At 44.6% G+C, this 27,590-nt stretch overlaps 1 protein-coding gene across 3 annotated transcripts in view; it reads left to right on the top strand.

Annotated features, from left to right (window-relative positions):
- AMOT (angiomotin) overlaps positions 1-27,590 on the top strand; it is a 57,790-nt gene that overhangs the window by 24,033 nt on the left and 6,167 nt on the right. For all 3 annotated transcript variants that reach the window (XM_042039872.1, XM_042039870.1, XM_042039871.1), the window contains exons 2-9: positions 1,085-1,250; positions 2,651-3,569; positions 10,073-10,526; positions 11,926-12,070; positions 13,401-13,493; positions 16,036-16,181; positions 25,675-25,824; positions 27,299-27,489. In XM_042039872.1, coding sequence (XP_041895806.1) covers positions 2,698-3,569; positions 10,073-10,526; positions 11,926-12,070; positions 13,401-13,493; positions 16,036-16,181; positions 25,675-25,824; positions 27,299-27,489 — 2,051 coding nt within the window. In that variant the 5' untranslated portion in view covers positions 1,085-1,250; positions 2,651-2,697. The remainder of the gene's footprint in view (positions 1-1,084; positions 1,251-2,650; positions 3,570-10,072; positions 10,527-11,925; positions 12,071-13,400; positions 13,494-16,035; positions 16,182-25,674; positions 25,825-27,298; positions 27,490-27,590) is intronic.

Here is a 27,590-nt window from a genome sequence, read left to right as displayed (position 1 = left end):
TTGAAGTACCACACCACACAACACTGCCTTGTTCTCTCCTTAGATATTGTTCATGTGCCTTGAAATTGCTGTTGACACCTCAAGTATTTAACTTGCAGATCTGAGATAGTTTTTGTTGGGTGTGGATTTGTGCTGTAATAAGTCAGAGACAGAAGTATCCATGTCTGCATTCCTTCACTACATCTGTTCACTTTATTTTTTGCAACATTCCAGGAAATTAAGTTAAATTATACATATCAGTGAATATTTTTAGTTTCACTAGTTCTGTTTTCATTGCCTTTCCTTTAAGTATGAACACACTGAGTGCACAAATATGTTCCACATCTTTTGCAATTGCTTGTTTTTTTCTTTAGGACACCTTCAGGAACTGCTTCTTGTGAGAATGCCTAAATAGACATTGTTCTGTATTCTCCTGCTTCTCCCCTCAATGGTTAAAGTTTCTTTACTGCTTCATATTCTGAAAGAGAAAAGTACCATAATTAAAGAGCGTTTTGGGAATTAGAGCTGTGCTCTGCTGTGTATTTCTGGCATAAACTCTGTCAGTGTCCTTTTCTTCCCCTGACTTTCCCAGTCTGTAAAATAAAGCTAATATTCACAAACTGATCATTCTCACAGTTATTTCTGAGGCACGGTGTGTTGAAGTTGATCAAGCATTTCACCGTGTCACTGTCCAGCAGAGGATTTCTGCTGACATGACACAGTTCAAAATACTCAGCACCACTGACAAAGGAGACATAAGCATAGGACATCCTCCTCTGTGCTGCAGCTTTCATTCTGAGCAAAAAGTAAAACAATGGAGTTAAAGAATTAGCGGGTTTTAATCACTGTTTCACTTGGAGGCACAGATGGGACAAAGCATTACTTGGCAACATTTAATCTTGGAGCAGAAATGGTCATGATTAAAGCAGCAGCTGGAGTAGATTGCTGGGGACATGGGAGTTCATTCATCCTAAAGAGATCAAAATTGTTGGGCTCTGGGAGAAAACAAGAAGCTACAAAAGGAATATCTGAAATATGGGCCAAGGTTTATTATTTCTAGGGTCTCATGTGCTGATTAAAATGATGTTTTTAATGCTTCCCTCAGAGTTATTTTGGGAGCGAGGAGAGTATCAAGTGATCTGGCCTGCTGAAGAGGAGCCTGAAGCCATCTCTGAGTGGAGATCTTGGATTTGCAGGAGGAAAGCTGAGTGTGTCCCCCCATGTGGCAGAACTGCTCCTCCTTACCAGGGAACTCCAAGTGAAGGACAAAGGTATGTGCCACTTCAGACAGGATTTCAGAGGAGTCACATTCCAGGTCAGCTAACAGGGCCTGAACTCCTGCAGTGGTGAGCAGCCTGGAATGAGGTGGATTTTAACTTTCTCTTCATTAAGGTTTGCAAAGGGTTTTTGTCTGCTCCATGTGAGTCCTTGTGTTGCAGGGGTTGGCTGGCCTGAGGGAGCAAACAGGGAGATTGTGGACATGCAGCACAAAGCAGACCCTTCAGGCCTCCTGATTCCTGCTTCTGCTGCAGAACAAACTGTTGGGAGCAAGTTACCTTCTGCAAAGGGACAATGTTATACAGAAAAAAGGTGTCAAAATAAAATGCTAGAACACCAACACGTGTTCTGCTGTCAGGGCAGAACCACAGCTTGGCCAGCGGGTAAGGCTTACTCCCTATTCTGAGCTGTTCTAGCTCAAAAGTAGCTCTGCTTTCAGTTACATGTCTCAAAGGTATCATTAATTTTTGATGCTTCAACTCATGCAAGGCCAGTGGGCCTGAGTTTCCATGACACACTCCTGACTCCACTGGGAGACTGAGCAAAACGTAATTGCTGTTGGTCACTGGCTTAATCTGTACTTAGGATGTGCCTGACATTGGCTCTTTGTGTTTCTCTCATTGGGACAAAGTGTTTTTTCCTGCCACTCAGAGGTCTTTTTCTGTTCCTTAGATCAGACAACTCTTTTTCCTCCCCTTGCATTTGCATGCATTCCGCTGAGGATATTTAGATGTGTGAGGATTTGGTTGCCTTTGTATAGCAGGAAGTTCCTGAGTCCTCACTTGCACCGTGCCTGGGGTTTTCTGCAGCAGGGAGAATAGGTGCTGATCTCACTCTGGGTGCTTCATAACTCTGAAAACCTGTTGGCTAACTAGGTATTCATTAATTGCTGTATCTAAGCTAAGAGATTTCTTTACTTCTTTTGAACCATACGCTATCTCAATGGGCCTCTTTTTTGTTTTTTCTTTCCCTTAAAACTGACAAGTTGCTGATTCCACACTTTAATCCTTGTCTGCCTACAAATATGGGAAGTGTATTTCACTGTTGGTAATTCTAAGTATAAAGCAAACAGGTTTCAGGCATTTTTACCATCATCCTGTGAATTCCACGTCTCCTTTTTGCCCAAGATGCTGTCTGAGGTATTTGGCATGCATCCCTACAGCTTGCAGTCGATTGATTTGCCTATAAACTTTCAAGTCACCTTTCATCACCTTTATAAGGCTTTGCCCCCCGGGCATGCAAGTCCTTCTTAGGTCAAGGGCCTTGATGACCCCCATTGTTACGGGAACCTTTGGTAATCTAACCTGCTTTTTTTCTGTATTTCAAGCCATTGCTCTTGAATATCTCTTGCCCGATCCACTCAGGCGCTAATAACCGTGTCTCCTTTCCTTAGGTCAAGGGCAGCTTCTACATTCCACCCAAAAGGCACCACAGTTTGAGATGAGGAATTCAGAAGAGCAAGCAGCTACGACAGTTTTACAGCGCCTGCTGCAGGAGCAGCTCCGATACGGGAACCCAAATGACAACCGCAACCTTCTCGCCTTACACCAGCAAGCCACAGGGAATGCCCCCCCTTTCAGCAGCACTGGCAGCCCGGCCTCTCAGAACGAAGGGCTGAGCTCCCAGGACCACCAGCTCGTGACTCATGCTGCCCGCCAGGAGCCCCAGGGCCAGGAGATACAGGTGGACAACAGCATCATGGAGAAGCAGCTGTCGCCGCGGCTCCAGAACAGCGAGGACCTCCCGACCTACGAGGAGGCCAAGGTGCAGTCGCAGTATTTCCGGGGCCAGCCGCACGCCAGCGTCGGGGCGGCCTTCTACGTCACGGGCGTCACCAACCAGAAGATGAGGACTGAAGGGCGGCCCACGGTGCAGCGGGTGAGCCCGGGGAAGGTGCACCAGGACGAAGGACTGAAGGACCTCAAGCAAGGCCACGTGCGCTCCCTGAGCGAGAGGCTGATGCAGCTGTCCCTGGCCACCAGCGGGGTCAAGGCCCACGCGCCCGTCACGAGCGCGCCGCTCTCCCCGCTGTCCCCCCTCTCTCCCCAGCAGTCCAGCGACCCTTACAAAAATTCTGGCTCCAATGAGTTCTACAAGAACTCGGTGCAGCCCCCTTCCCAGGCCAGCATGAAAGGAATGGAGCAGCGGGGGCCTCCCCCAGAGTATCCTTACAAAAACGTGTCCACCCCGTCTATGAACTGCAAACCTCAGGACTCGGGGCATTTCTATAGTGACCATCGCATGAGCCAGCAGGGAAGATCTGATGGGCCTATGATGAGGTATCAGCATCCCCCTGAGTATGGGTCAGTCAGGTAAGCAAGACCTTAAAACAAACCCCATCACAGCCACGTAGGGAAAGACAATATAACACTCAGTCCATCGCCGTCACTCCTGAGGCAGGTGTTCCTTCAGCAAAGACTCCATCTTCATTATGTGAGATGACACATTGTGTTCAGCTGCAGACTGTCTGGAAGGACTGTTACCAAGGCCTGACTCTTTTTTACCAAAAAAAAAAAAAAAAAAAAAAAAAGTCCAAAACAAGCCAACTCGATTTTATGGTATGGGGAAGTTTAATGCTGAGGCTCCAGAGCCTCACAAAAGCTTTGCTACAAAAGCCAAAGTTACGGTGTGATTCATTGTAGAAACTTGCAGTTGCTTTTTGCAAGACTTAAGCTGTACTTTAATTACATCTGCCAGACAAAGATTTTTCTTAAAACTGCATCACATAGGAAAGGAGAAAGTGAATGAAAGCAACAACAGTGCAGGTAGCAAAAATCACCTCTGAGCTTCCTGTAGAGTTTTTAAAATTTTAATTTCAGTGGACTGAAGTGTGGGAAAGGAAAATGGTGTATGCTATGTGCCCCGTCCCAGATTTGCTTGTCCAGCTTTTGCTCATTTTTCTTGCATCATTTGAAATCTCAGCCTGTTCTGGTTCCCTCTAGATAAGGAGCTGGATTTGGCTTAAGCCAAACACTGATGTCCATGTGGGAAGATGAAGTTTTATTAAGGTGGGCTAAAACCCCAGCTTTACTTTACCTGTTCCCATACCACCTTGTCTCTGCCTGACACCAGGTGGGATCTGGTGTAATGATTTTGGCCTCATTCTGAAGCTAAAAGGGTAATTCAGAGGAACTACAGGAGGATGTAAATGGAGAGGTCTCTGTGCATTTGTGTTTGCACATTTTGAGGGGAGCATGAAGAAACCAGTCAGTATTTGGGAGCAGAAACTGAGCTTTAGGGAGTTTGAATCTGCTCAGAACCTTCCTAGCCCTATGAGGAGCTATTTTCAGAGTTTGTCCACCATTGTTTGTGATCTGAAATGACTTCAGCAGCATACAAGCCTGATGAAAAGGCCCTTTGATCTGGCTAAATAAATAATAAAGAGGCCAGGAAAAGGGGAAGAAAGGGTTTAGGGGGGTAATGATTGTAGAAACTCGTTGCAAATGTTTTTGCAAATTCAAAGGCCTCAAACCTCTGTGCACACGGGACAGGGAAACTGCTCCTCGATGGTTCAGCTGCATCAGAAATACTCATAATATTATATGCAGTGAGATGTAGCCTGCTTGCTGTTTAAGGGAGAGGTATTTGAAAACACGCCAACAGTCAGCTCCTCTAGACAGGGTGATTTTTGTCTGTATTGGATGGATCCTGGCTGCTTTGAAAGAACATGGTGGGGGGAAGGAGGGGGAGGAGAAAGGTTCAGCTGGCAAGGTTTCCAGTAGGGGAAGCAACTGAAATTTGTCTTCAAAGCATTGGGAATCTAATGAGGTTACTTTTTAACCTAAATAGCTGCACAGAGGAGAGGTTTCCTTTGCAAGCAAATGCTGGAGTAGTAGAACAATTGCAAGACTAATCCATAAATTACAGAGCAGCGTAGCAAAGGAAGGGAGCGAGTCCTCTATTCCCCTCCCTCTCCCACACGCTTTAACAGAAACTGTCACTTAGACAAGAAACCTTCTATGTTGCTAAAGGTGCAGCTGGGTGATGGTGTGGGGATTTTAAAGGCAAACAGCTCCGGGGAGAGCCTTTGCCTCGCACCAGGAGTGTCCTCGAAGTCTCCAGTTTTCCTGCGCCGCAGCTCGGCGTTTATCGGGATTCATTTGGATTGGTAAATGTGTGCATTTTTTGAACTGTGCGTCAAGGAAACAAAGCCCCTTCTCTCTGCTCCCGAAGCCACACCCTTTTCTGCGGGTTTTTCCCCTCATTGTTCGGGGGAATTTGAGGGTGACCTAATGATGCGGTTAAATAAAACTCGTTGAGCAAGATAAACATTGGGGAATTCACAGCATTCTCATGCTTCACCCTCCTCAGTCTGGGAAAGGAATGGGCTGTGTGGTAAGTTTAAACCAGTCTGCAAACAGTTTGCCTCACCTGCTCCTGGGCGGTGTAAGTTTGGGAACAGTGTATGTTGGTAATGATGTTGGTTTAATGTAAATACCGGGCATGCCAGAGGCATCTCTGCTGTTATTTGGAAATTTTAAAGAAAAGGGCTGGCTTCGTGTGAAGCTCCAGGGTCCTGTTCCCTCCCGTATACCTCAACTGCACTTGAGCATTGGTGGTGAAAACAAACCTCCAGTCTAAGAGCAGAGCACGGGTGCCTTGGATTCTGTGTCCTGGGGGCTGCAAGGTCTCCTGTGGCAGCACAGCAAGAGTGGGAGCAGTTTTGGATGCAGAGGAAGCCCCTGTCTCTGATACAGTTTTGGGGGCAGAGGAAGCCCCTGTCCTGATACAGTTTTGGATGCAGAGGAAGCCCCTGTCTCTGATACAGTTTTGGATGCAGAGGAAGCCCCTGTCCCTGATACAGTTTTGGGGGCAGAGGAAGCCCCTGTCTCTGATGCATTTTTGGGGGCAGAGGAAGCCCCGTCTCTGATGCAGTTTTGGGTACAGGGGAAGCTCCTTGTCTCTCTGATTCAAGCGCCATCCTCCATCTGGAGCCCAAGCGACTGAGCTCCTGCTGTGGTGATTAATCCCATTGACTTCACAGAAAGTTTTTGAGAGGGAGGTCTGCAGAATTTGTCCCATAATTAGTAAATCACTCTGTGCACTGCGTTCCCCTGAGCAGCATCAAAGTGGGGGCTAATCAGGTATGACTGGGCAGCAGAACAAAAATGCCTGGGTTTGATTTCGGCTGTGTAATGGAGTGGAGCCTGCTCCCTCCCGCAGTCAGCATTTCCTGGTTTGTGCAGGAGGGCTGGGGAAGAGAGGGGAACTGGAGCTTCTTGAACACGAAACATGCAGGAGAAGCTGGGAAGGCATTAAAAAAAACCTGAACGAGCCAGAGACCTTTCCTGATCCCTTCATTCTTCTGCCCTCCCCACTGTGTTGCTCTGCCCACAGACCTTGTGTGTGACCCTCTGTCCTGGCAGCCTGAGCACCCCTGATGGCTGCAGAGCTGCCCTTACTCCCTGTCTCTGTCTTCCTGCCTGAAAAGCTGAGTGACCCTTGTAGTTGCAGAGCCATAAATCCAGGTTTGTACTTGGCCTGTGTGGAGCGTTCCTCTGATCCATGCCAGGGGCTGTCAGGGGAGCAGAGATTCCTGCGTGGTGCACAGAGAAGTGGCCCTTAAAGTTATGCCTTCAAACCCAAACACTTGTGGGGATAATTGCTCTGAGGGGGTTTTTTTCTGCATTTGGTTTATTCAGGTCTCTGTGATGCTTAAGCAAATGGAAGGAGATTGTGTAATTTTGTTGTATATGTGTTTTGAGAGTCTACATTTTTTCTGAAGTGGTTGGTTCAGATAAAATTTTGATGACTATTGCGGGGTTACCTGAGGACTCATTCTCTCATGGAGGGAATTTTCTGCTACCATTTTATTGGCAATACTGTTAGGTGACAGCAATAGTCATTTTTACTTTTACATTTTGCAGTGCAGCTTAAAAATCTTGAAAAATCCAAATTGTGTTCATTCACCTTTCTGACTCTCTCAGCCCAAAATTGCTTTACTGGAGAAATAAATTCTTCAATTATCTTGTTAATATAAAGAAATCCCAGAGCCAGGTATTTTGTACCCACAAAATGTATGTAAGTATTTTATATGACAAAATTTTAAGTAGTGGGCATGCCAAAAAGCTCTTTGAATGTGTATGTAAAAGTTTGCATGCAAGGTCTTAAAAAGTCTGGTGTCATTGTGAGGTTACTAGGACTTTTAAATATTATATTTTTTAAAGGTAGGATGTAGTAACCGAGCTGTGCTGTCTCGTTCTGCTGGGAATATAAATGCATGTGTGACATTTTGGAAGCCCTCATGCTGTTGGTAATGCCACAGAACTAGAGTCTCCAAGCTCTCATGTTCTTGCTTGAGCCCACAGGATTGCTATAATTTGAAGATTATGAGAGGCTCTGGATGTGAGTGCCAAGAAGCTGGAATTCTTGGAAATGTATCCTGTTTAGAAATACTCAGCCACGATTTCCTAGAGTTGTGCTTTACAATAGGTTTTTTAAAAAAGGATCATTACAAGGCATGGCAGTTCATCTGTCCCTTCAGAATTAGTGCTGCTGTTGTGCTTCTTTGGCCATCATTTTGTTCCTTTCATTAGTGCTCAGGATGGCAAGGTTCTGCCACTGGGTCTCTGTTGACAGAATAACAAGACGTTTTTAGTCAAATAGCTCAAATTGTTAACATTGACATCTAAATCATCCTCATTAGGCTTATAAGATTAACCCACTGAGACCAGTCTCTCTGAGTAACTGCTCCAGGTTGTTTTCAGACTGGCAGAGAGTATTTTGTAGGTTGAAAATTGGTTTTTTGCATCCATGAGGCAGACTGGCAACGTATTTCTTTTTGATCTAACTCTGTAGGTCATCACAGATGAAATGTCACAGTAAGGTTATTCCCTAATTGATTATAGCATCAAGGCAGAGCTGTGGTGATAGGTAAAGAATAAACTCAGGAAGATGAGTGGTTTGTGAGGATGCAAAGTTTTAACTCTGCACACAACTGGGTGAGCTAAGAAAGCAGCTGGAAACCACCTGAGACAAACCAGGTGACCTTGAGCATGGCCCGTGATGGTTTTGCCTCATTCTTCATTAGGAGAACTGGCAAATAAAGTTAATGAAATCAATGCAACAATAAGTAGAGCTGCCCCCCAGGGAGGGGAAGAACCAAGTTGCTGCAACTAAACTGAACATTCCTGAGGAAATTAATTGCACATCACTCTTCTGCATGACCCCTGAAATCCTCATGCTGCAAATGATCATTTCTGGGGAAATAGAGCTCCTGAAATGATGCTGCTGGCAGGGACCACAGTCACCTGAATGTGAGAAGGAGAGAAGCAGTAGCTAGAGCACCAACTCTTTGTTTTCTCTTAGTTAACAAAGGCTAGATTTGTTTCCCCATTAGAGAATTTGAGCAGGAGCTTGGAGGTTTCCATGCCCTTTCTCTGCTGGGAACAGGGCAATGAGACATGAGGGGCATGATGCTGAGCAGTGAACCCTGTGCTGGGCTGAGAGCTGCTGAACTCTGCTGTGCTGCTGCCAGGTGTGAGTAATGCCCAGGTGTGAGTGATGGGTATGAGGAGTGATTCCTTCTTTCTTGGAGAACAGGAAGGATGATACTGGGTGTTTGCACTTGGGCTGAGAAGCCTGTTGTGTAACCCTTTAGTTCCCAGGTCAGCTTCCTGCTCGCTGTTGGCAGTTCCTCCGAGGCTCCTGGTGTGGTGGGAATGCTGTGAGCTGCCCTGTCCATCCTCTGCAGGGCAGGAGTCCAGGGTTCCTCCTGGGAGCACAGGCAGCCAGGGGGGTATTCTGTAGCAGCTCTAGCCAGGTGGAACAACAGTGTGTGCTTTTCCAGCTGCAGGGTTGAACTGCATCCCAAAGGGTGGGAAATTTTGTCCGAGCAGCAGGAGTGTTTCAGGACATGCTGAACTGCCAGGCTGGGTCTGCTCTGAGCTGAACTCTGTGCTCAAGAAGAGACTGGCTGCAGCGTGGAGAGGGGGGGGGGACTTGAACTGTTAGAATAAAGAACATCCAGAGAAGTTAAAGGTTGAATGTTTTTGGAGGAGAAAGCAAATCCTGCCTCCTGAGGTCATCCAAGCATGATAAATCCACACAGTCTTCTCAGAGAGATTTCTTACTTGGCTAATGCAGCAGGAGTTGAGCTGGGGATCTCCAGAGCCTGGGAAATGTGAGAGGTTGTAGCTTGGATTTAGTTCTGTGATGGACTCAGGCATGTTATAGATTGTTAGATGTGTCTTTGACAGCCTGCAGAAGTTAGGAGCAGTAAACACACCTACTGCAAAGGACAGGGCAGGTTGGAATGAAAATGCTGCTTCTGATTCTTAGGTTGGTTTTCAGATCCTTTAATTGTCTCATTGAACCAGGCTTCAGCTTGTTGGTTGATATTTCAGAAAGCTCAGATCAGTGGTGCTGGAATACTAGCATCAAGCTTAGCCAATGCTTTTAACTCTGTATCCTGGCTTGCAGAAGAAAATTCATTGTTTTCTCGATGACAGATGGCACATTTAAGGCCAGAACAAAAGAACCTGTTCCTAGCAGTCCTTAGTTGAGCAGTTTTATCCACAAAGCGTGGAGAAAAGTTATGAATATAATTTTGGCCCGTAGTTGTTGATGCGCTTTGTCTTAGTATTTCTATAAAATACAGTCTTAAGGGGAAACACATTTGTGCCCTTAGAATGTATTTTCTGGTAAAGATTTGATTTTGAAATGCTTTTTAAAAACAGGCTTATAAAATTGAAGAAAGCCTCACACGAGTCTTTTGCATGGGAAGACCTGTGCACAGGAGCTACACACCTTGACCCCAGGTTTGTGCACCTTCCTCTGCATGACTGTGATGGAGCCTCTGCTCTCTGTTTTCCAGGCAGAACCCAGATGTGCAGCTGCAGTTACAACAGAGACCACCTCACCACCACAGCCCAACTTCTTCCTTGACATCCCTGGGATCTTTGACTTTGCTCCAGTCTCCGCCACCCTCCAGGCTGTCCCCTTCCCAGCACCAGCAACCTCTGACTCCCAGCCAGGCAGATCCTGGCATTCTGCCACGGACCCAGCAGCCTTTCTTGTCCAACCCAGTCCATCAGGGAGATCTGTACCGACTGTGCCAGCCCTTCCTAGGCCCGCAGCAGCAGCAAGGCGACTCCTACTCCGTGATGCCCCGGGCCCAGCAGATCCCTTCCCCCTATCAGCAGATGCAAGTAGATCCTTTTGCCATCGTTTCCAGGGCCCAGCAAATGGTGGAAATCCTGTCGGAGGAGAACCGGTCCCTACGACAGGAGCTGGATGGGTGCTATGAGAAAGTGGCCCGGCTGCAGAAGGTGGGTGGTTTTGGAATTCAGGCACTCTCCTATCTCTGGTCTAGTCCATAATGGGATCATTTAATCTGCAACTGTTGGATGGTTTGCTGAAGGGATTGATTATGTACTTTAGAGTGTTTTGTATGCAGATTGATTAGTCTGTGTCCTGTGCCTTTGGGCATCAGCTTAACTTTGGCAGAAGATGGAATCAAAGCCTTCAGTTTTCTGCCAGCAGTTCATTGTCCGTGCTCAAAAGCCCATCCTCCTCAGCTGCTGAAGAAGCTGACTGCTTGGCTTGCTTGGTTAGGTTAAAGCTTGCCCAGGATAGCAGCAGGTTTCATTTTCCCAAAAAGACTTTAGAGCTGCAGGAAGGGCCTGTTAGGGATGGCACGAGACCACAGTCGCTCAAGGAGGCACAGGGGACATTGCTACAAAACTGGCTGGCAGCACAGTGTGCAAGGCAAGTAGTGCTGCTGGGGCTACACTGAACACGTTTGTACTGCAGGACTGGGACTAACACTCCTTTTGTCCCTCTCTCAACACCACACAATTTCCATGAAAACTTAATGTCTTGATTTGGACCCAGCTATTTGCCACCTTTGGCTTCATGGAACAAGTAGAGTAAATGATGCTAAGACAACTAAAAGAAAATACCCCAGTGAGACCCATCATTAAGGTGCATGTGTGGAGGTATTTTTATGCTGCCTCACATAAATAACTTCTTGATGACCAGTGGTTTAAAGCTGTGCAGCAGGTCAGCTTTGCTTTTGCCTTGCAGCTGTGGAAAGGCTGATGCTACTTGGCAATGTAGGACTTTGTGGGCCTTGCTGTGCCCTTTGCACTGAGCAGTGTTTGGGGCCAGAAAAATGTGTGGCTGTCTTAGAGTTCAGGTGACCAGTGTGGCTTTCCACACTCATTATTCTCTATGTTACCTCTTACCAGGGACATATATTCATTTTGTTGTATTTTTTGGGAAGGTTTCTGGCCAGGAAATACTTGAGAGAATTGTTTGACAGCTTCCTGATAATGACAGAAGGATACAAATGCACTTCCCTCCACCTCCCTGTTGATCACTTGCTGTAGACAGTGCTGATGGGGTTTGCTGTGGTGTGGATCCACACTTCCATAGCAAACTGTGCCCAGCAAGGAGAGTTAGGAGTGAATCTCCTGCTCTGGATGATCAGAGAAGCTTTACACTGAAGGCTAAAAGGAAGGATAAGCATATTTTATTGCAAAATTATTCAACCACTGATACTCTTTCTACAGAGGGATTCATCACAGACCTGAGACTTTTTTACTTAGTATGTAAGTGTAGGTTTCCCTCAATAAAGAACACTTGAGACAAAGTAATCTCCTGTCTGAGACTGAATGAAATTTGTTAGTGAAAAATAATAAGTGCTTGTTTTCACTTCCACTGCAGCTGGAAACTGAAATTCAGCAAGTTTCAGAGGCGTACAAAAACCTGGAGAAATCATCCTCTAAGCGGGATGCTCTGGAAAAGGCCATGAGAAACAAACTGGAAGGAGAAATTCGTAGGCTTCATGATTTCAACAGGGATTTAAGAGGTAAATGAAGTAAAACTTCTGTTCTTCAATGCTGGGGATTTTTATTGTTATGCTTCCTTGGCAGGACAGAGTTTTGCTGCAGAATTCAGTGTCTGACATGACTGGAATATGATGGGATACTCAGGTGCATTCAGTAGTCAGAGATTTTAAGCGCTTGCTGGGAGAATGGAAAAGACAGGTTTAGGAGAGGGCTGTAGTCTTTCATTTCCAGCCTGTTTCTCATTGACATGAAACATGTGATAAGCCAAATACCATAAACCAGATGCAAGCCTGGAATTCTCTCATGTCTTATATCCTAGAGACAATTTGTACAATTTGTTCAGTTTACAGAAATGGAAAGAGGTTTTGCTGACTGCCTAATCCCACACCAGGCACGTTCACTTTATTTCCTGTCCAGTGACCCTTTTGCACTGACATACAAACTGCAGAGTGTCTGTTCTTCCTGAAGGTCTTGTCATTCCTTATCAATGTAGGCATCTGTTTTTTTGGATCTCCCTTCCTTTTCCAGAGTGATATGTTATTAGTGTCTGGTTCTTGCTAAGAGGCTGAGGCAGCACCACGGCTGGCAGCAAAGTGGTGTTGAGTGGTATTTACCAGGGGTAAAAGTTTAAGCATTAGTTTGGAAGGTGGAAAACATCTGCAATTTGAGATTTTTGAAGGTGCACAAACAGTTGTTTAAACTGCAAGTTTAATTTTTTTAAGAAAGCCTTCTGATTGTCCTGCATGTTGTCAGCTCTCACTGTCTCATGTCTCTTACTAAGACTCCCAGAAATTGTTTTGCATCCAGGAAGTAAAGCCATACATTTCCCAGTACTGTACACAAAGGCCTTCGTTAAATAATCTTATTCATAATAAAACACAGCATAAACGTTTCATTCTAATTTTCACAGCCTGATACAAACTTCTAGCAGCTTGCAGCAGCAGAGCTGTTAAGCTGTTTGTAGGGTTTTACAGTATTCCCTCAAGTCAGGTAATTGGACAACAGTGATTTAATCTTCTGTTAAGATTTAATGGAGAATTATAAGAGAATCTTTTAGTTGCATGGTGAGATTTATTTGTGTGGAAAAAATAAAGGTATAAATTGAAAAAATAAACTTCTGTGTTATAAATGTTTAAAATAATTTCTTTGGAGCTTTAAGCTCTTTTGTCTCATTGAGTGTTATTTCCTTAAGGACATAATTAGAAACATTTCAAAAGTGAGTGCCAACTTGTGATAGGCTGTAGAATTAGGAGATCCATTCCCCCAGCATCAGGAATGCCCTGAGCAGATGTAACTTAGTGATTGAAAGTTTTTAATTATTTAGTTTGCTTTTATTGAACATTTTTGCAGAACGCATGGAGACAGCCAACAAGCAGCTGGCAGAGAAGGAGTTTGAGGGATCTGAAGACAATCGGAAAACCATCTCTCAGCTCTTTGCACAAAGTAAGTTACACAGCCATTATGGGTCAGTGGAAAGCTCCAGTCACCCTGGGAAGGAGGACAGTGCAGCAGGTTAATTATCAGCAAAGAAATCAGGGCAGTGGCAGTCCAAAACTGGCAGTGGAGAAAGGAGGAGGGATTCAAGAGTTCATTTTCTGTCAGTATGTAAAGTTCATCTGATGGGATTTATTAGAGATTTTGGAGCAAAGGTAATTTGCAGTTAAACTGTAAAATTAGTGTTCACCCCATAATTTACATGACATTTTATCCACCTATTTTATTCCTTGGAAGCTTTGAAATTAACCTTCCCAGGCTAACAGGAGTCCTGGCATGAGTTAAGGCTAGTGGGAGAGGAGCCTGGTAGGTCTCCTATCTCTTCCTCTTTAATTTGCCACTGCCCTATCCTGTTCAGCAAAAATAAAGGGGATGAACACTCCTGTAGTCTGCTGGACTGGGTGAGGGTCAGGAATGCTGTCCACAGCAGTGGATTTATCACAAGGCAAACCAAAATGACGGGTGTGAAATGCTGCTTTTCCTTTGTTCTGAAATGTCTTGAGGCCGACGGCACCGGGCCAACTTTCCTCTCATCCCACAGTGTACTCCACCCTTCTGACAATGCTCACTTTTCTCCAATTGTTATATAAAAAGGTAGTGCAATAAAATTGCAAAACAGAATTTTTCTGTGGTGCAACAGACACTGCACCTACTCTGACAGATGCTGGTGTCCCTCTCTTGTGTCATCTTTAGCTTATTCCTTGTGCTTTGCATTGCAAGCAATGGCTGTCAGGGAGTGAATTCCAAACTCCTGGTGGTAGTGGGAAGTCTAGGAGTTTAGTCTCTCCTTCTGTTGGGTGGGCACTGAGGTTCACAGGTGTACCCAGAAAGGTGGGAAGGCCAAAGCTGTGGGGCCTCTCCTTTTGGATGGACATGGAAGCAACAGTGCTGCATTTCATAGGTCCCAGCATTTCTAGGGGTGCTGCAGGCACTTGTCAAGTGAAGCAGTTCTCATTTGGGGAAAAGTCTGCAACAAAACCTCCAAAAGCCTCTCTGCAAGCATTTCCAGATTAACAGACAGCCTGGTAGCACTGACTGATACCTGCTGGCATAATGCCACCCTGTCTCATTGCAGCTCAGTCTCTGCAGTACAGTTAATGTGCTCACACTGTCAGCAGCTCATTCCTGGGTGGAGGAGAAATGCTGAGAAAAGATGGGGAAAAAAAATAAGCAGGTGATGACATTTATCCTTATGTCCTGGTCTGGCTCTGAGCTGCACTCAGGGCTTGCTCTGCAGAGCTCTGGGTGCTGTTGGTGGACAGGTTTGTTTTGCAACCTGTGTGTGGGCTGCGTTGATTCCCTGGCAGAAGGGAATCTTCAGCTACTCTGTGTTGCTAAAGCTTTGTTCCTGGCTTTTTGCTGGCAGAAGAAAGGGAGTAATTGTGGTCCTGTAAATATAGTTATGCACATGCTTGCACAAACGGGCCTGTGTACTCCATATGCAGTCTGCTCTAACACCCAGCACCTTGTTCCTGTTTTTCAAGCCTTCCACTCCTTGTCCTCATTCCTTTGTCGTGGGATATTGGTTTCTGGAATGCAGTTTCTCTGGTGTCATCAGTGCTGGGTGTAGATCACTCCAGGGAGTATTCTGTGGTTGTGTATCCATCCAGCAAGTGGGTTAATGTTATCTTTGGAGCTGGTTGGCTTGAGCTGGGAATGGCAACATACACAGAGGACATCAGCTCTGTGTTGTGGCTTTGCCTTACACCCCTGTGTGATAATTTCTCCAGTCTCCAATTATTTTTATCCTATCTATTTTTTTTTATGAAGGCAGTGCCCTGTTCCTGCAACTCAGCATTGCTGCTCCAACACCATCCAGCTCTTCCTGGAGAACAGCAGAAAAGGATGAGTTGCTGTGTTTGGGGTGGCAGGTCTGCTCTGAGCAGTGACAGAACAGATGTATGTGCCTCACTTCTGGCCCAGGGGGTCATTTTTACAGGCAGTAGAGGAAGACTGAGGAGTTCTCATTGCTGACTTTTTTCTGACTCCTCTGAAGATAATTGCTGGATGTTCCTCTGAGGAGGGACAGAACAGCCTTCCAGTTTGGGAGGTCGGTGTGGAAAAAAGGAGCACAAGTTTTTCAGGCACACAAGTCTGCCATCTCTCTCCCCAGCCTGAGATATTAAAATTACTCAGTTTGTTTTCCACTACTGAAAGCTCGCAGGTGAGGAGGTGCCAAGTTTCAGTAACCATCTGCATAGTCACAACAAATTACCTGAGTAACTGTACTGAGTGATGCATCTTCTATTCCTTCTCACTATCTTTGTGGCACATTGTTGCTTGAAGGTACCATACTTGTTTTTCAGGGTTACAGGCCCTTCTCTTCCTTGAAAGCCATGTCCTTTTATTTTCCCCCTTAGCATTAGATTTGCATTCTCTCTCTTGTGAGAGTCCCAGTGCAGTCTTTCCTTCACCCTTGGAGTGAAAGACTCCTGAAAACTGGGCAGAGACAAGTGCTGTGCATTGATAACTATCACTTTTTTATCCATAGACAAGGAAACACAGCGGGAAAAAGAGAAACTGGAAATAGAGCTGGCTGCTGCACGCTCCACCAACGAGGACCAGCGGAGACACATCGAGATCCGAGACCAGGCCTTGAACAACGCTCAGGCCAAGGTGGTGAAACTGGAGGAGGAGGTAAGGATGCTGGGAGAGAGGAATCAGGGTAGCTTGTGTTCCACCAAAAGTGACTGTGAGAATGAATTTGTCTTGTGGAAGTTATAAGGAAATCTGCTTTCTTCAAAGCTGTTTCTATCGGCTTAGCTTTGTGTTGACTAGCTAAACAGATAAGCCACAAATCTGTATTTCCTTGGACGTGCTTTTGTCTAAGCAGTCATATTTTGTTTTCTTTCTGTTTCAATTTGTAAAAGTGGGCTGGAAGTAAAATCTCAGGCCTGGAAACCTCCTGAACTTGGCAGAAATTCAGATCTGGAGGGACTTTCAAGTAATATCAGATGAATGCAGCTTGTCCTCTTGCCAGGTGTGGGGACAGTGCAGATCATATGCAGTATGTGCCCAGCATTTGTAATAAGCTGGGCATGACCTTAGTCGTTTTCTCTCCCTTTCCTCCCCAGAGGGGATAATGCATTTGAGCTGCTTAGCTGGGCAGCTTTCACAGCAGTTTCTTTTGTAGCCTTGTCCCTGCCACTCATGGCTCTCACCTCTCTGCCCTTCTGCGTCATGGTGTCCGTCCTTTCCTCCCGCCTACTGCTCTCCTCTCAAAGGCCCCATTTCCCACTCCAGCCTCTGCTTCCTTTACTCCTACTCTTCCTCCGTGGAGAGTCTTGGGAGGAAATCTCCTGACCAAGCACACTTCCTCACTGCAGATTTGTTCTCCAATCCTGCTGTCTCCCTGGCTACCAGGACTCAGCGTCACCCTCAGCTGGGCACTGTGCCTATGTCCACCTGAATTTTGCTACCTTCAGAGACATTCCTCAAACCTTCCCTTTGTCTGCTTTCAGTTCTCTCTCCCTTCAGGATCCCATTGTACCAACAGAGGAGGAATGATCAAACACAAAGTGAATACCCTCCTCTCCCAGCTACAGGTGTAGCTGCTTTCTGAGTTTTAGCCTACTCTTCTCTGAGCTCTGGATTTGCCTCAATAGCCCTTCCCCTGAACCTTCCTGGGTCTCTCCCTGGTGTCCTTAATTTTTGGCCTTCCTTTAATCTCTTTGTGGAAGCCTTGCCTCAAGCCCTCTAGATCTCCCCTGTATCTGCTCTGCTCATTCAGGATGTTGTTGTGGGTTTACCTGCTGTCATAACCTCTTTTAGCCTGGCGTGGCTGACTTGCACTCACTCAGGGGATAGGGAGCATTAGGTTATAGGGTAATTTACATGTAATATGGCTCTCTTTGGCTCTCAGACTGTTCTGTCATTGATTCTGCAATGTATTGGAGCTCTTTGGCTTTCATTCAAAATTCAGCACCTTATTTAAAAGTCTGATGTGTCACTAACTCCAAGTACATGGGACATGCTTGGGGTTTCCTTGGAAATGCTTGGAGTCAATGTGGATGAGGTGCTACGATCAGCTGGGCCAGCACACACAGCACTTGGCTGGGTTGAACCTCTGTGTAGGCACTAATTTTGGCTCACTCACAGTAAAGTTGAAGCCTTGAGGGGTAATAATAATTGTATGTTTTATTTTCAAAAGACTGCTCTTGTTTTACTAGAATTGGGTTCGGTGCTGTGGCAAAGTATTTCTGCCTAGGTAGAATAGTGAAATAGGTAAGTAATGCTGGGCTAAACTGCATGAAAGCTTAAAAAACACACATAGACTGATACAGAGTGAAATGATCTGCAAGAGGGCCTGTGGTCACATGCATCCAACCTTTGCTTGAATCCCAGGGTGTGCAGGAAGTGCCACCCTTCCTGCTGTAGATAAATATGGAAGCGTCTCAGTGAGGAAGCAGGAATTAACTCTGCTTTTTCCTAGAGGTGAGAGGGAATAAGGGGAAACAAATGGTAAAGAGTCACTTCTGTGGGTTTCTCAAATCACTTTTTAATGAAATACTTAGGATTATAACGCATTTGTTGCCTCATTAGTGTTGAATTGTGGAAAGTTCTCAAATCCCCAGGCTGTTTGGTAACTCTGAAAGGCGGCCAAGGAGCTGCTCAAAGCTCAGGGTGCTTTTAGAAGGGGCTGAGAACACCATTCTGAGTTAGTGGCATTCACTGGCCAAGATATATGAACAATTTGTGGATAATTTCTTTATTCCTGCCAGGTTAATCTGAATGACTAGTCCCTGTAAGTGTTGGGAATTTCCAAACTGGTCCTGCAGAAGAGGGTGGAGTTTCTTAGACTCAGGTTTGGCAGCCTCTCTGGCTCAGGACCTGAGGGGGGGGAATGTTGTTGCCTCCTGTAATGTAAGTTTTCAGCTTTTTCTCTTCCCCCCCCCCCTCCATTTTGGCTTCCTATTAAGCAGAGTAACCCTGCCTCATATGCACCAGATCCTTTATAAAAAGAATATTTCCATTCTAGGGAGAGCCATATATCACTGTAACAGAATTTAAATGTTGCATTGGAATTGGAACTTTAGATTCTTTCCAAAACCCTTTGCTTGAATTGCCAGTTTGGACAAAACCACCCATCTGTATAATGTAGACACTTGTCTACACCTGTGTAGCTTTGAGGGTTTTTATATATACTGGATTTTAGCATCCAAGAGAGTGAAAGGAGAGATGAAGGGATGTTAAATGTGATGGAGAAAGGAATGATCTTGGAGATATTGAAGCATAGTGTGAAGCAGTTGGAAGCAAAAGTAGACATTCACAGAATGCTTCCCCTGTTAGCAGGGGTGAAATGGCTCTTCAAATTTAGAACAAGCTGCCATTACAGTTTTTAACAGTGTGGGGTTTATTTCTGCAAAGTGCAAAATAGGGTGAGTGATCATAAATATTTAAAGCAAACTTAAATATGTCTACGAAGAGAATTGCTAAGTATGTATATGTTTTATATATAATATTTAAACTTTACTACTTCTCTACTCTCCATAAAGATACACGGTTATTAACCCCTATTTTCACTTCTCTATTTTTGTTCTTCCCTTTAGTAAATGTTCCACAGTTTTGCATAAATCAGCAGCTTACTCAAATTGTTTCTAGGGGAGTATTGGTCTGTGGTTTCTAAAATCAAAACTTCAGATTATTTTCATTACATGTAATACATTTGACATAAATTGAACATATTTGAGGTAAAATGCATGTTGGCTTAAAAATGTATATCACAGTCAGAAGCAGTTAGTGATAATAATATTTGGAGCTAAAGCAATGAAAACCTCTCATTTTGGAGCATGGATTGCTGTGAGAGTCTCAAGTGGGATGGCAGCAGGGTTGTGGCTGGTCACCCATGATTTAACCACATCTGCTCACATACACCTTGAGAGCCTGCAGCAGATGGAGCAGTTAAACTGGGCTTTGCTCTGGGCCAGGGCCAGAGCTGCTGGGCTTGCAGAAAGGACCATCCTGGCCCACCTGACCCTGAGTAAATGCTGACTGACTGCCAGTCCTTACCAGACTTGGAATGTTGCAGGTGGGAGTTTGATGCCAAATACTTGAACCACAACTGCTGAGTGCAGAGGCTACAAGTGCTACTGGTTTTACTTTTTTATTTTTTTGTCAAATTTGGTCATTTCTGCTTACCCTACTTAATTCATACCATGGAAGACCACACTGCAACTTAAGAAAAGTTTGTGGTATTTTTATAATAGTGTGACTTGTACTCCTTTGCTCCACTGCTTTACAAACCACTTTTTTACTGAGTGCCTCAAGGAGACAGCTTTGAAGAATAGTGACAACCACCTGGAAGATAAAAATATCTGCTCTTTGTCATCCTCACACACACACCTTGCAGTGGGAAGAGGAGACAGAGGACCTCTGTAATGGGTGGAAACTGGGAGCTGAGGGAGGGGACAAGTTTGAATGAAATACCTTTTCTAAAAATGCTTGTGTTTAGAAGTTCTAAGATCCTTCAGCCATCAGAATTCCACATGGAGCAGCTTTCAGCTGAGATACTGTATTCATTTCCCACTGTGCTGTTGTGGAGAGAAAAAATGCTCTATTTCTGATAACACTGAAGGTTCTGTCCGGTGGGAAGTGGGAAAATGCATTTCCCAATGACATCTGTTGTACTTTTTATGCTGTGCCTGAGATACTTTCAGAACAGAGACCCAAACGAGAGCTGTCTGCTTGATGCCTGGTCTGGTTTTTTCCAGTCACTTCCCTGGGTCTGTAAAAAGATACTCCTGGTCTCCACAGCTTTGTTTCACATAGACTCTGAGAACTACATAATACTCCTTTCAGGAAAGAGTTGCTTCTAAAGGGGACACTTTTTGGATGCCTTGTCATTCCTGGATGGATTGGGTGCAGAGGAGAGAAACCTGCCTGTTTTCCCTGTAACTGGTTCCCTCTAATGAGCTGCATTCTTGTGACAGAACTGCCTTTTTATTGCCATGTCACTGTCTCACATATTCTGCCTGTTAGTGATTTTCCAGAGGTGGCCTGCAGAGTTAGAACTTTATTTTAACACAAACAAACGGGGCGACGACATTGTGACATTCCCATGCCACAGACACTGTTCCCTAGCAAGGGGATAGTGTTACCAAATTGTTTCAGCAGGAATTCTTGCTGAGGCCACTGGCGCCTTGTTGGGCCCAAATTCAAACAAACTGAGGGTTCAAAGGCATCCTAGAGGAATATATTCCAACTGCAAGAGGGTGAGGTGATTTAAACGTGCTTGCTGTCTCTTTTTTTCTTTTTTTTTTTTTACTACATTTCTGCCATAGCAGGCAAATTCTTGTGGGGAAACACATTTTCAGCTGCATCTGAGTGGATTCAGCTTTAGGATAAACCCAGAATGTTATGAAAACACCCTGAATATATTAAACAAAGGACTTTGAAGACATCAGAAATAGTGGGTGGGAGACAAGCAGATGCTGACGAGTGTTACCAATTTGCTGAAATAGGAGCTGTCCAAGATGAAGAGGGTAATGGCTGGGTTTGACAAAATGCCTGGGAGCATTCTGAATCATTGCAGGAAGTCTTCTCTTCTTCCCCAGGAAAAAAAAAAAATCTTTGCTGAGTAACGCATCTGGAAGCAATGAATCTCTTTCCAAAGAGAAGATCCTTCCCCCTCACCTGCTGTGTCCAGGGCTGTGTTTGTCCTGCACAGGCAGCTCCAGTTGGAGGATGTTACAGCCTCCCTTGTGCCTGGTGACCTGACTGAAAATTCCTCTTTCCTGTGTGCCCCTGCTCCCTTTCCATGGGACCTCTGTGCCCTCCTCAGAGCCTTCCTTCTGCAAGGACCTGGGATCCCTGAAAGGCATTGCATGGTTTGTCCAAGCCTAAGTGAATGGAGGAGCAGGATTTGTTTGGCTTTTAGGATGTTAATCTCCTTTCTGCTGGACACTTGTAGTAATAATCAAATACCCCTGTTTCTGAGAGGAAAACTTTGTCTTTGGCCATTGATTTTAGAGCATGCAAGGGCATGCCAAGGGAGGGGAGAAATTAAATGAAGATGGAAATACCTGATCAAGCAGCCAGGGAATCTTTCAGGGCTATTCCCTGCATTGCTTTGTTCTTTGTGCACTGAATTTCTGCAGAGCCCAGGCCAGTCCTGGTCATCTTTATTTGTCTTGTCCTCAGTCCTGTTGCAGAATTTACATAAACTTTGTAGTGAATGGCAACTGGAGAGTGACTGCTCCTGTTTACATTGGTTTAGTTAGAAAATTTTGTTGATAAAATTACAGCCTGACCTCTGATGCTTGGTTAGGACATTTTCCAAAGCAGTCAGGGATTGACCTGGAGACGATAAGGACATTATTAAAATTGTGCTGTAGGAAATGCTGGGAATGGATACAGTCATCCTGCAGTGCTGTGCTGTGCTTCCAGACATGCACTGAGGTTATGTGAGACCTTACATCGTAAATAGGTGTTATAATAAAGATATTCTCATTAGCAAAATGCTCTGCATTTTCAGAGCACCCTTGGAGGCAAAGCAGTTACGATACATGATGTGAACATGAGCTTGCTTCTTAGTTAAATGCTGTACCATCAAAAGGAAAATTACTATCTTGTCATATTTACTTAAAATTACATCCCGAAGGGTGTGACTGCATCCTTGTAAAGCTTCAGGAATGAGCTCTTATCTAGAGCACGTGTTCACTGCAAGGCCTGATGCAAAAGAGAGAATTCCTGCATCCTTTGATGCCATCTCTGCCCTGGTAGATGTTGCTGTGGCCCTTGACACTGCACAGCCAGTTTTGATTCTTTGCTGGGCAAAAGAGGGTGGGGAATCCATGGCAAATGACCAAGAACAAGCCTCAGCACGCTGGCTTTTTTTACCTTCTTCCCATCTTCGTTATGTCTTCAGCACCCTGGCAATACTCAGGAAATTGTTTCCAATTCCTGTCTTAGGAAAACAAGATCATACTCTCGATTTCTGATAATGAAATCCCTCTGTGCTTGGAAGAATCATTCCTGATCCTCTTTACATTGAGAGTTCAGATCAAGTCAGAGACATGAAAACCAAAAATTTATACATTTAGATTTCCCTTCCACCACTTCTGGAGAATCACAGAAAGGTAAATTTTTCTCACAAATACTTGCGGTAGCAGAGTGGCAGAGCTGGAAATGAATGAGAGTGCCAAAACATGCAGTGACTTAACTGAAGGCAGCAAGTACATGAAATGAAACTATCTTATAGATAAAGGATAGTTCTGACAAAGGACATTAGGAAAGCTGAGTTGTCTGGAGCACATCCCTGCCTTTAAAGCTTACTGAACACGTGGGTTCCAAAAACCTGAAAATTATTTGAGGAATTCGTGAACTAATTCTGGTTTTAAGCTGTTGAAAAGAATACACACACCAGCCCGAAATCTTCCAATATTCCTAATTCTCCCTGATGCTGGAAGATGAAGTGCATCTTGTAAAGGGAGAAAAAAATGTTGTCTTTCTGCAAAGCCACTGAACAAGCTGTGCCTGTACGTTGGGTCTGGTGCCTGAGTCAGGCGTGTGCAGGCAGTGCTGGGAAGTTGGGCAACAGCTTGTGTTGCAACTTTTCACCTGCAGGTTTGGCTGATGGGAGCACATTCAAAGTGAATGTTTCAGTGGAATTTCTGTGTCCTAATTCTGCTTTTTGGCTGGGCTCTTGGTATTCTTTGAATGTGGGCCAGAACGTTAATCCACACATATGCATACTCAGGTTTGTTAATTGTGGAACTGTAAAATGTTGTCGGTGGCTGCTTTTGCAGGATTTTGCCTGTGTGTTAAAAAACTTCTCAGAAATTTAAATGCTTTGTAGTAGGTAATAAGAGACCAAATGTCCATCACCTCATCCTTAATTTCTTTCATGAAGAAGAGAGAGGGAGGAGAGCTGGTTTTGAAGAGATTATTTTTCAGCTCGATGCATGGTATTTCACTGCTAGTGAGCTTATCAGGTTGTTCCTCACTCTTGTCCGGGTCAAAACCCAAGATACTGAGTCTCTCCATGTCTGGGTTCTGCTGCTGAGCCTATAGGTTATCCCTTTTGGCTCCTTTGAGCTGCTGTTAATCTAAGTTTAAAACTGCTGCATTAATCCATACTTCAGTGGAATCTGAGAAACCTTAAATTGGTGTTACCAAGCACAATGGTATGGAATAAAAAGATTTATTAAGTATAACATCTTTATTGATTTTCTGCAGAGCAGCAGTGGATATTAAACTATATTTAAATGTTCTCATCCCTCCCATTCCAAACAAGCTTGAAATCTTGAGCAATCAAAGAATAAAAATACCTTTCTACTGTACATGCACTGGTGGGAAGTCCTTTGGCTGGATTGCTCACTGTTTATTGTAACTTTTATTATAAAATTCTTGGTTGGGGAAAATCTTCTAAGGCAGCAATGTTCACGCTGTGAGATTAGATGCCTGCTGACTTTATGGAGAGAAGAAAAGGATACTATGTCTGGGATTAATAGCGTTTGGAGATTTTTCTCTCCCTGCTCTTTGCATTGCCTGAAGGAACAGGAGTGAGAAAAAGGAAAATTTTTTAAGAAACACATGATGAGACCTTTTTGGAACAAAGGTGCGATGTGAGAACAGCTCATGTTCAGATCAAAGTATCCTGTGTCTGCTGAAACGGAGAGCAGATTCCTAGGGAACACTGTCAGAATGGGGCCAACGAGCAGTGATACTTTCCCAGAATACTTTCCGCTTCCAAGAAGGACTTCCTGAGCCAAAAGTGGTGTCTTTTGTCTTTAATATCCCTCAGTGGACTTTTCTTCCATGAAGCTGTAGAACAGCTCTTTGAACTCACATAAGGGAGTCTGTGTTTTGCATTGTGGTGCTTCTCTAGAACTTTGGCTCTGACTGTTGGGAAAAGTTGCCTTCTTCCTGCTATTTTTGTATTTCAGGGTTTATGACAATCAGAGCTACAAAAGCAGTGCCCCAGATTTGCTGCACAGGGCCAGCTAATTGCAATTGTTATTCTTTTCCTTAACAGAAAATAATGCACACAGGTATACAGTATTCCCTATATTTGAGTAGAGCTGGGCTCTGGGTATGTTTTATTATTTTTTAAAATTTTCATCCGTATTTAAGTTTTGGTTTTTTCTGCCTAAACTGTGGATTAACTTTGCTAAGACAATTACTGGGAGGCTCAGTGTGGCAGTTTTTGTTGCTTCTTGTGAGGCAGGGTGGCAGCTTGGTTTGCGGGATGAACGATGGAGGAGGATGGAAGGGCAGTGGCAGGAACAGAGCAGGACCTGTCAGGCCAAGAAGAGTGTCCAGACTGGTGGGATAAACCTGGCATGGGGAGAGCCTGGGCCATGGCTGGTGTGTGCTTTGATCCTATTATATTTTTGTGATGGGATTGCAATAGGATCCTACAAATTTTGATTTCGTTTCTGCTTAATCTTGTAAAAATGCTGCCAGCAATTTTCAATATTGCACTGAGAGTGTTCCCAGCTTGTGGACCAGCTCTAAACACTGCTGCAGTTACCTTGGAAACGTGTGTCAAGTTACTCAAACACTATTTCAGTCCCTAGTGCCCTTTCTAGTCCATTGCTGCTCTCAGACATTTGCAACAGATAATTTCCTGTTTCCCCATCGTTACCATGGGGTCACTGAGGACAAAAAGGGCAAATACACCCAGCAGGAAAGCAGAGATGGGACAGAGCTGTAACATCCTGAGTGTCCAGTCCAGAGCAGGAGGCCAGGGCCCACTGACAGCAGTCATGAATCATGGAATAGTTTGAGTTGGAAGGGACTTTAAAGATCATCCAGTTCCAGCTCTCTGCCATCGGGACACCTTCCTGTATCTCAGGTTGCTCTGAGCCCCATCCAGCCTGGCCTGGGACACTTCCAGGAATCCAGGGGCAGCCACAGCTTCTCTGAGCACCCTGTGCCAGGGCCTCATGGCCCTCACAGGGGAGAATTCCTCCCAATATCCCCTCTAAGCCTGAGTTCTTGTCAGTGGGAAGCCATTCCTCCTTGTCCTGTCACTCCAAGCCCTTGCAAATAGTCTCTCTCCATCTTTCTTGTGGGCTCCCTTCAGGTTCTGGAAGTCACCTGGACATCTTCTTCCTGGCTGGTGGCAAAGCCTGAAGTTCACTCGCTCATTCTCGTTATTTATGTTGCCTTTTCTTCCTTTGTTCAGCTGAAGAAGAAGCAGGTCTATGTTGAGAAGGTGGAGAAGATGCAGCAGGCCTTGGTTCAGCTGCAGGCAGCGTGTGAGAAGAGGGAGCAGCTGGAGCACAGGCTGCGCACCCGGCTGGAGAGGGAGCTGGAATCTCTCCGCATGCAGCAGGTACCCCCTGCCCCTGGGATCCCTGTAGGATTGCACCCTGCACCACACAGAAGCGAAAGGCAGTGGGGTTTTTCATCTTGTGTTGTTAAAAAACTTCTTTTTCACTAGTTAGAGTCATGGATTTGCTGGCCATTGTATTGCTTTTACGTGATTTGATTCTGTTTCAACCAGAGGATTTAGGCAAGGAGCAATAGGGGATCTATCGTGTGACAAGGTGTAGAAATAGCCTCATAGCTACATGCTGGTTTATCTTTAAATAACATGGTTATATTATCTGAAATTATTTTAAAATCGTGTTCACCATTTGGGATTTTATATAAAATTCATTAACAACTGGCCTGAAAAGAGGGCCTTCAAAAACCTTTTGCATTTAAAAAAAGCACACAAGACTAAACCATCAAAGCCAATTCCATAAATGCAGTTGATGGAAATGTATGGGAGTTTCACATTGACTATATTGCAATTATATTATGAGCCTTTTTCAGCAAAAAGAATGAATGAGAAGTAGATTGTGCAGGTGTGTTATGAATTGGACGTGAAGTTTTAGTTTTACTTCAGCCTGTGTCAAACACAGGTGAACTGTCAGGTCTCTGATTTTTACTGGACATAGGATGCAGGCCTGTGTTCTAAATCATATTTAGTTTCAGGTTACTTTTATCCCCTAAATTCCATCTCTGCATGGGAATAGAAATTTAAATCTTGGGGTTTTGCATTGGTTTTAGTAGGAGTTACAGTAGTTTGATAAACATTTCTGTTACACCTTTGGAAGATCAGGTACTCTAAACCTCACGCTGAGCCTGAGTCAACACAAAACATTGCTTTCTTGTCATGGTCGAAAATCCTGAGTTCAGCATAAAATAGCCCAATTTCTATTCCTTTAAACCATTTATTTTGTTTTTCAAGTCAAATGTCTTGCTAATTCCACATGAGACTTCCATATGAAACTGGAATTTTTATTCCTTGAACTGTTATCTGAACAAACCTCCATGCTTCCTTACTTTGAAAGGGAGCACTGCCTGCCTTCCAAATCTTGCTTTAGCACTGGAGTATTTCAATCCCCAGCTATACACTGATCATATAAATTTAATAACCAAATGCTTTAAAAATATTTAGGATGTATTTTTTTTTGAAGGGATGATACTAGTCAGTGCCTTGCTGAACACTTGGGAGTCAGTCTGTGTTACTTCAGGCATTATGGAAGGGCTGTGCATGTCACACCTGTATAGCACAGTCTAGCTCTGGGATGCATATTTGGGGCTTTGGACATGGAAAAAAGGCCTTGGGAGGAGTATTTTCCATCTCGGGTATTTTCTCATTAGTCTGCCCAACACAGCATAAAGCCACTGCATTTCCCTCTGGGGGGATTCTTGTGTCAAACCAGTGACAAAAAGCAAACCAGCCAACCCTGAGCCTTACAGCTGCATCCTGAGACTTCTATTTTTGTTTGGTTTGGTTTTTCCCTCTTGGGAATCAGCGTCAGGGCACATCTCAAGCTGCCAACGTCTCCGAGTACAACGCCACGGCGCTCATGGAGCTGCTGCGTGAGAAGGAAGAGAGGATCCTTGCTCTGGAAGCTGACATGACCAAGTGGGAACAGAAGTACCTGGAGGAAAGTGTGATGAGACAGTTTGCTTTGGATGCAGCTGCGACTGTGGCTGCTCAGAGGTAAATGGGACTTTTCACAGTACTGGGATTATTTTCTTTTTCCAGTTGAATGTCATATTTCCCACCCAGGAATGTTGTCATGCCACCCTCCCGCGATCGCT

The sequence above is a fragment of the Corvus kubaryi genome, unplaced genomic scaffold (genome assembly GCF_017639235.1).
Source record: "Corvus kubaryi isolate FWS band 111438036 unplaced genomic scaffold, C.kubaryi_AGA036_p1.0 37395, whole genome shotgun sequence".
In the NCBI taxonomy this organism is placed as follows: domain Eukaryota; kingdom Metazoa; phylum Chordata; class Aves; order Passeriformes; family Corvidae; genus Corvus; species Corvus kubaryi.
Note: the sequence above shows the minus strand (reverse complement) of the source record. Positions and strands in the feature narration are given on the sequence as shown.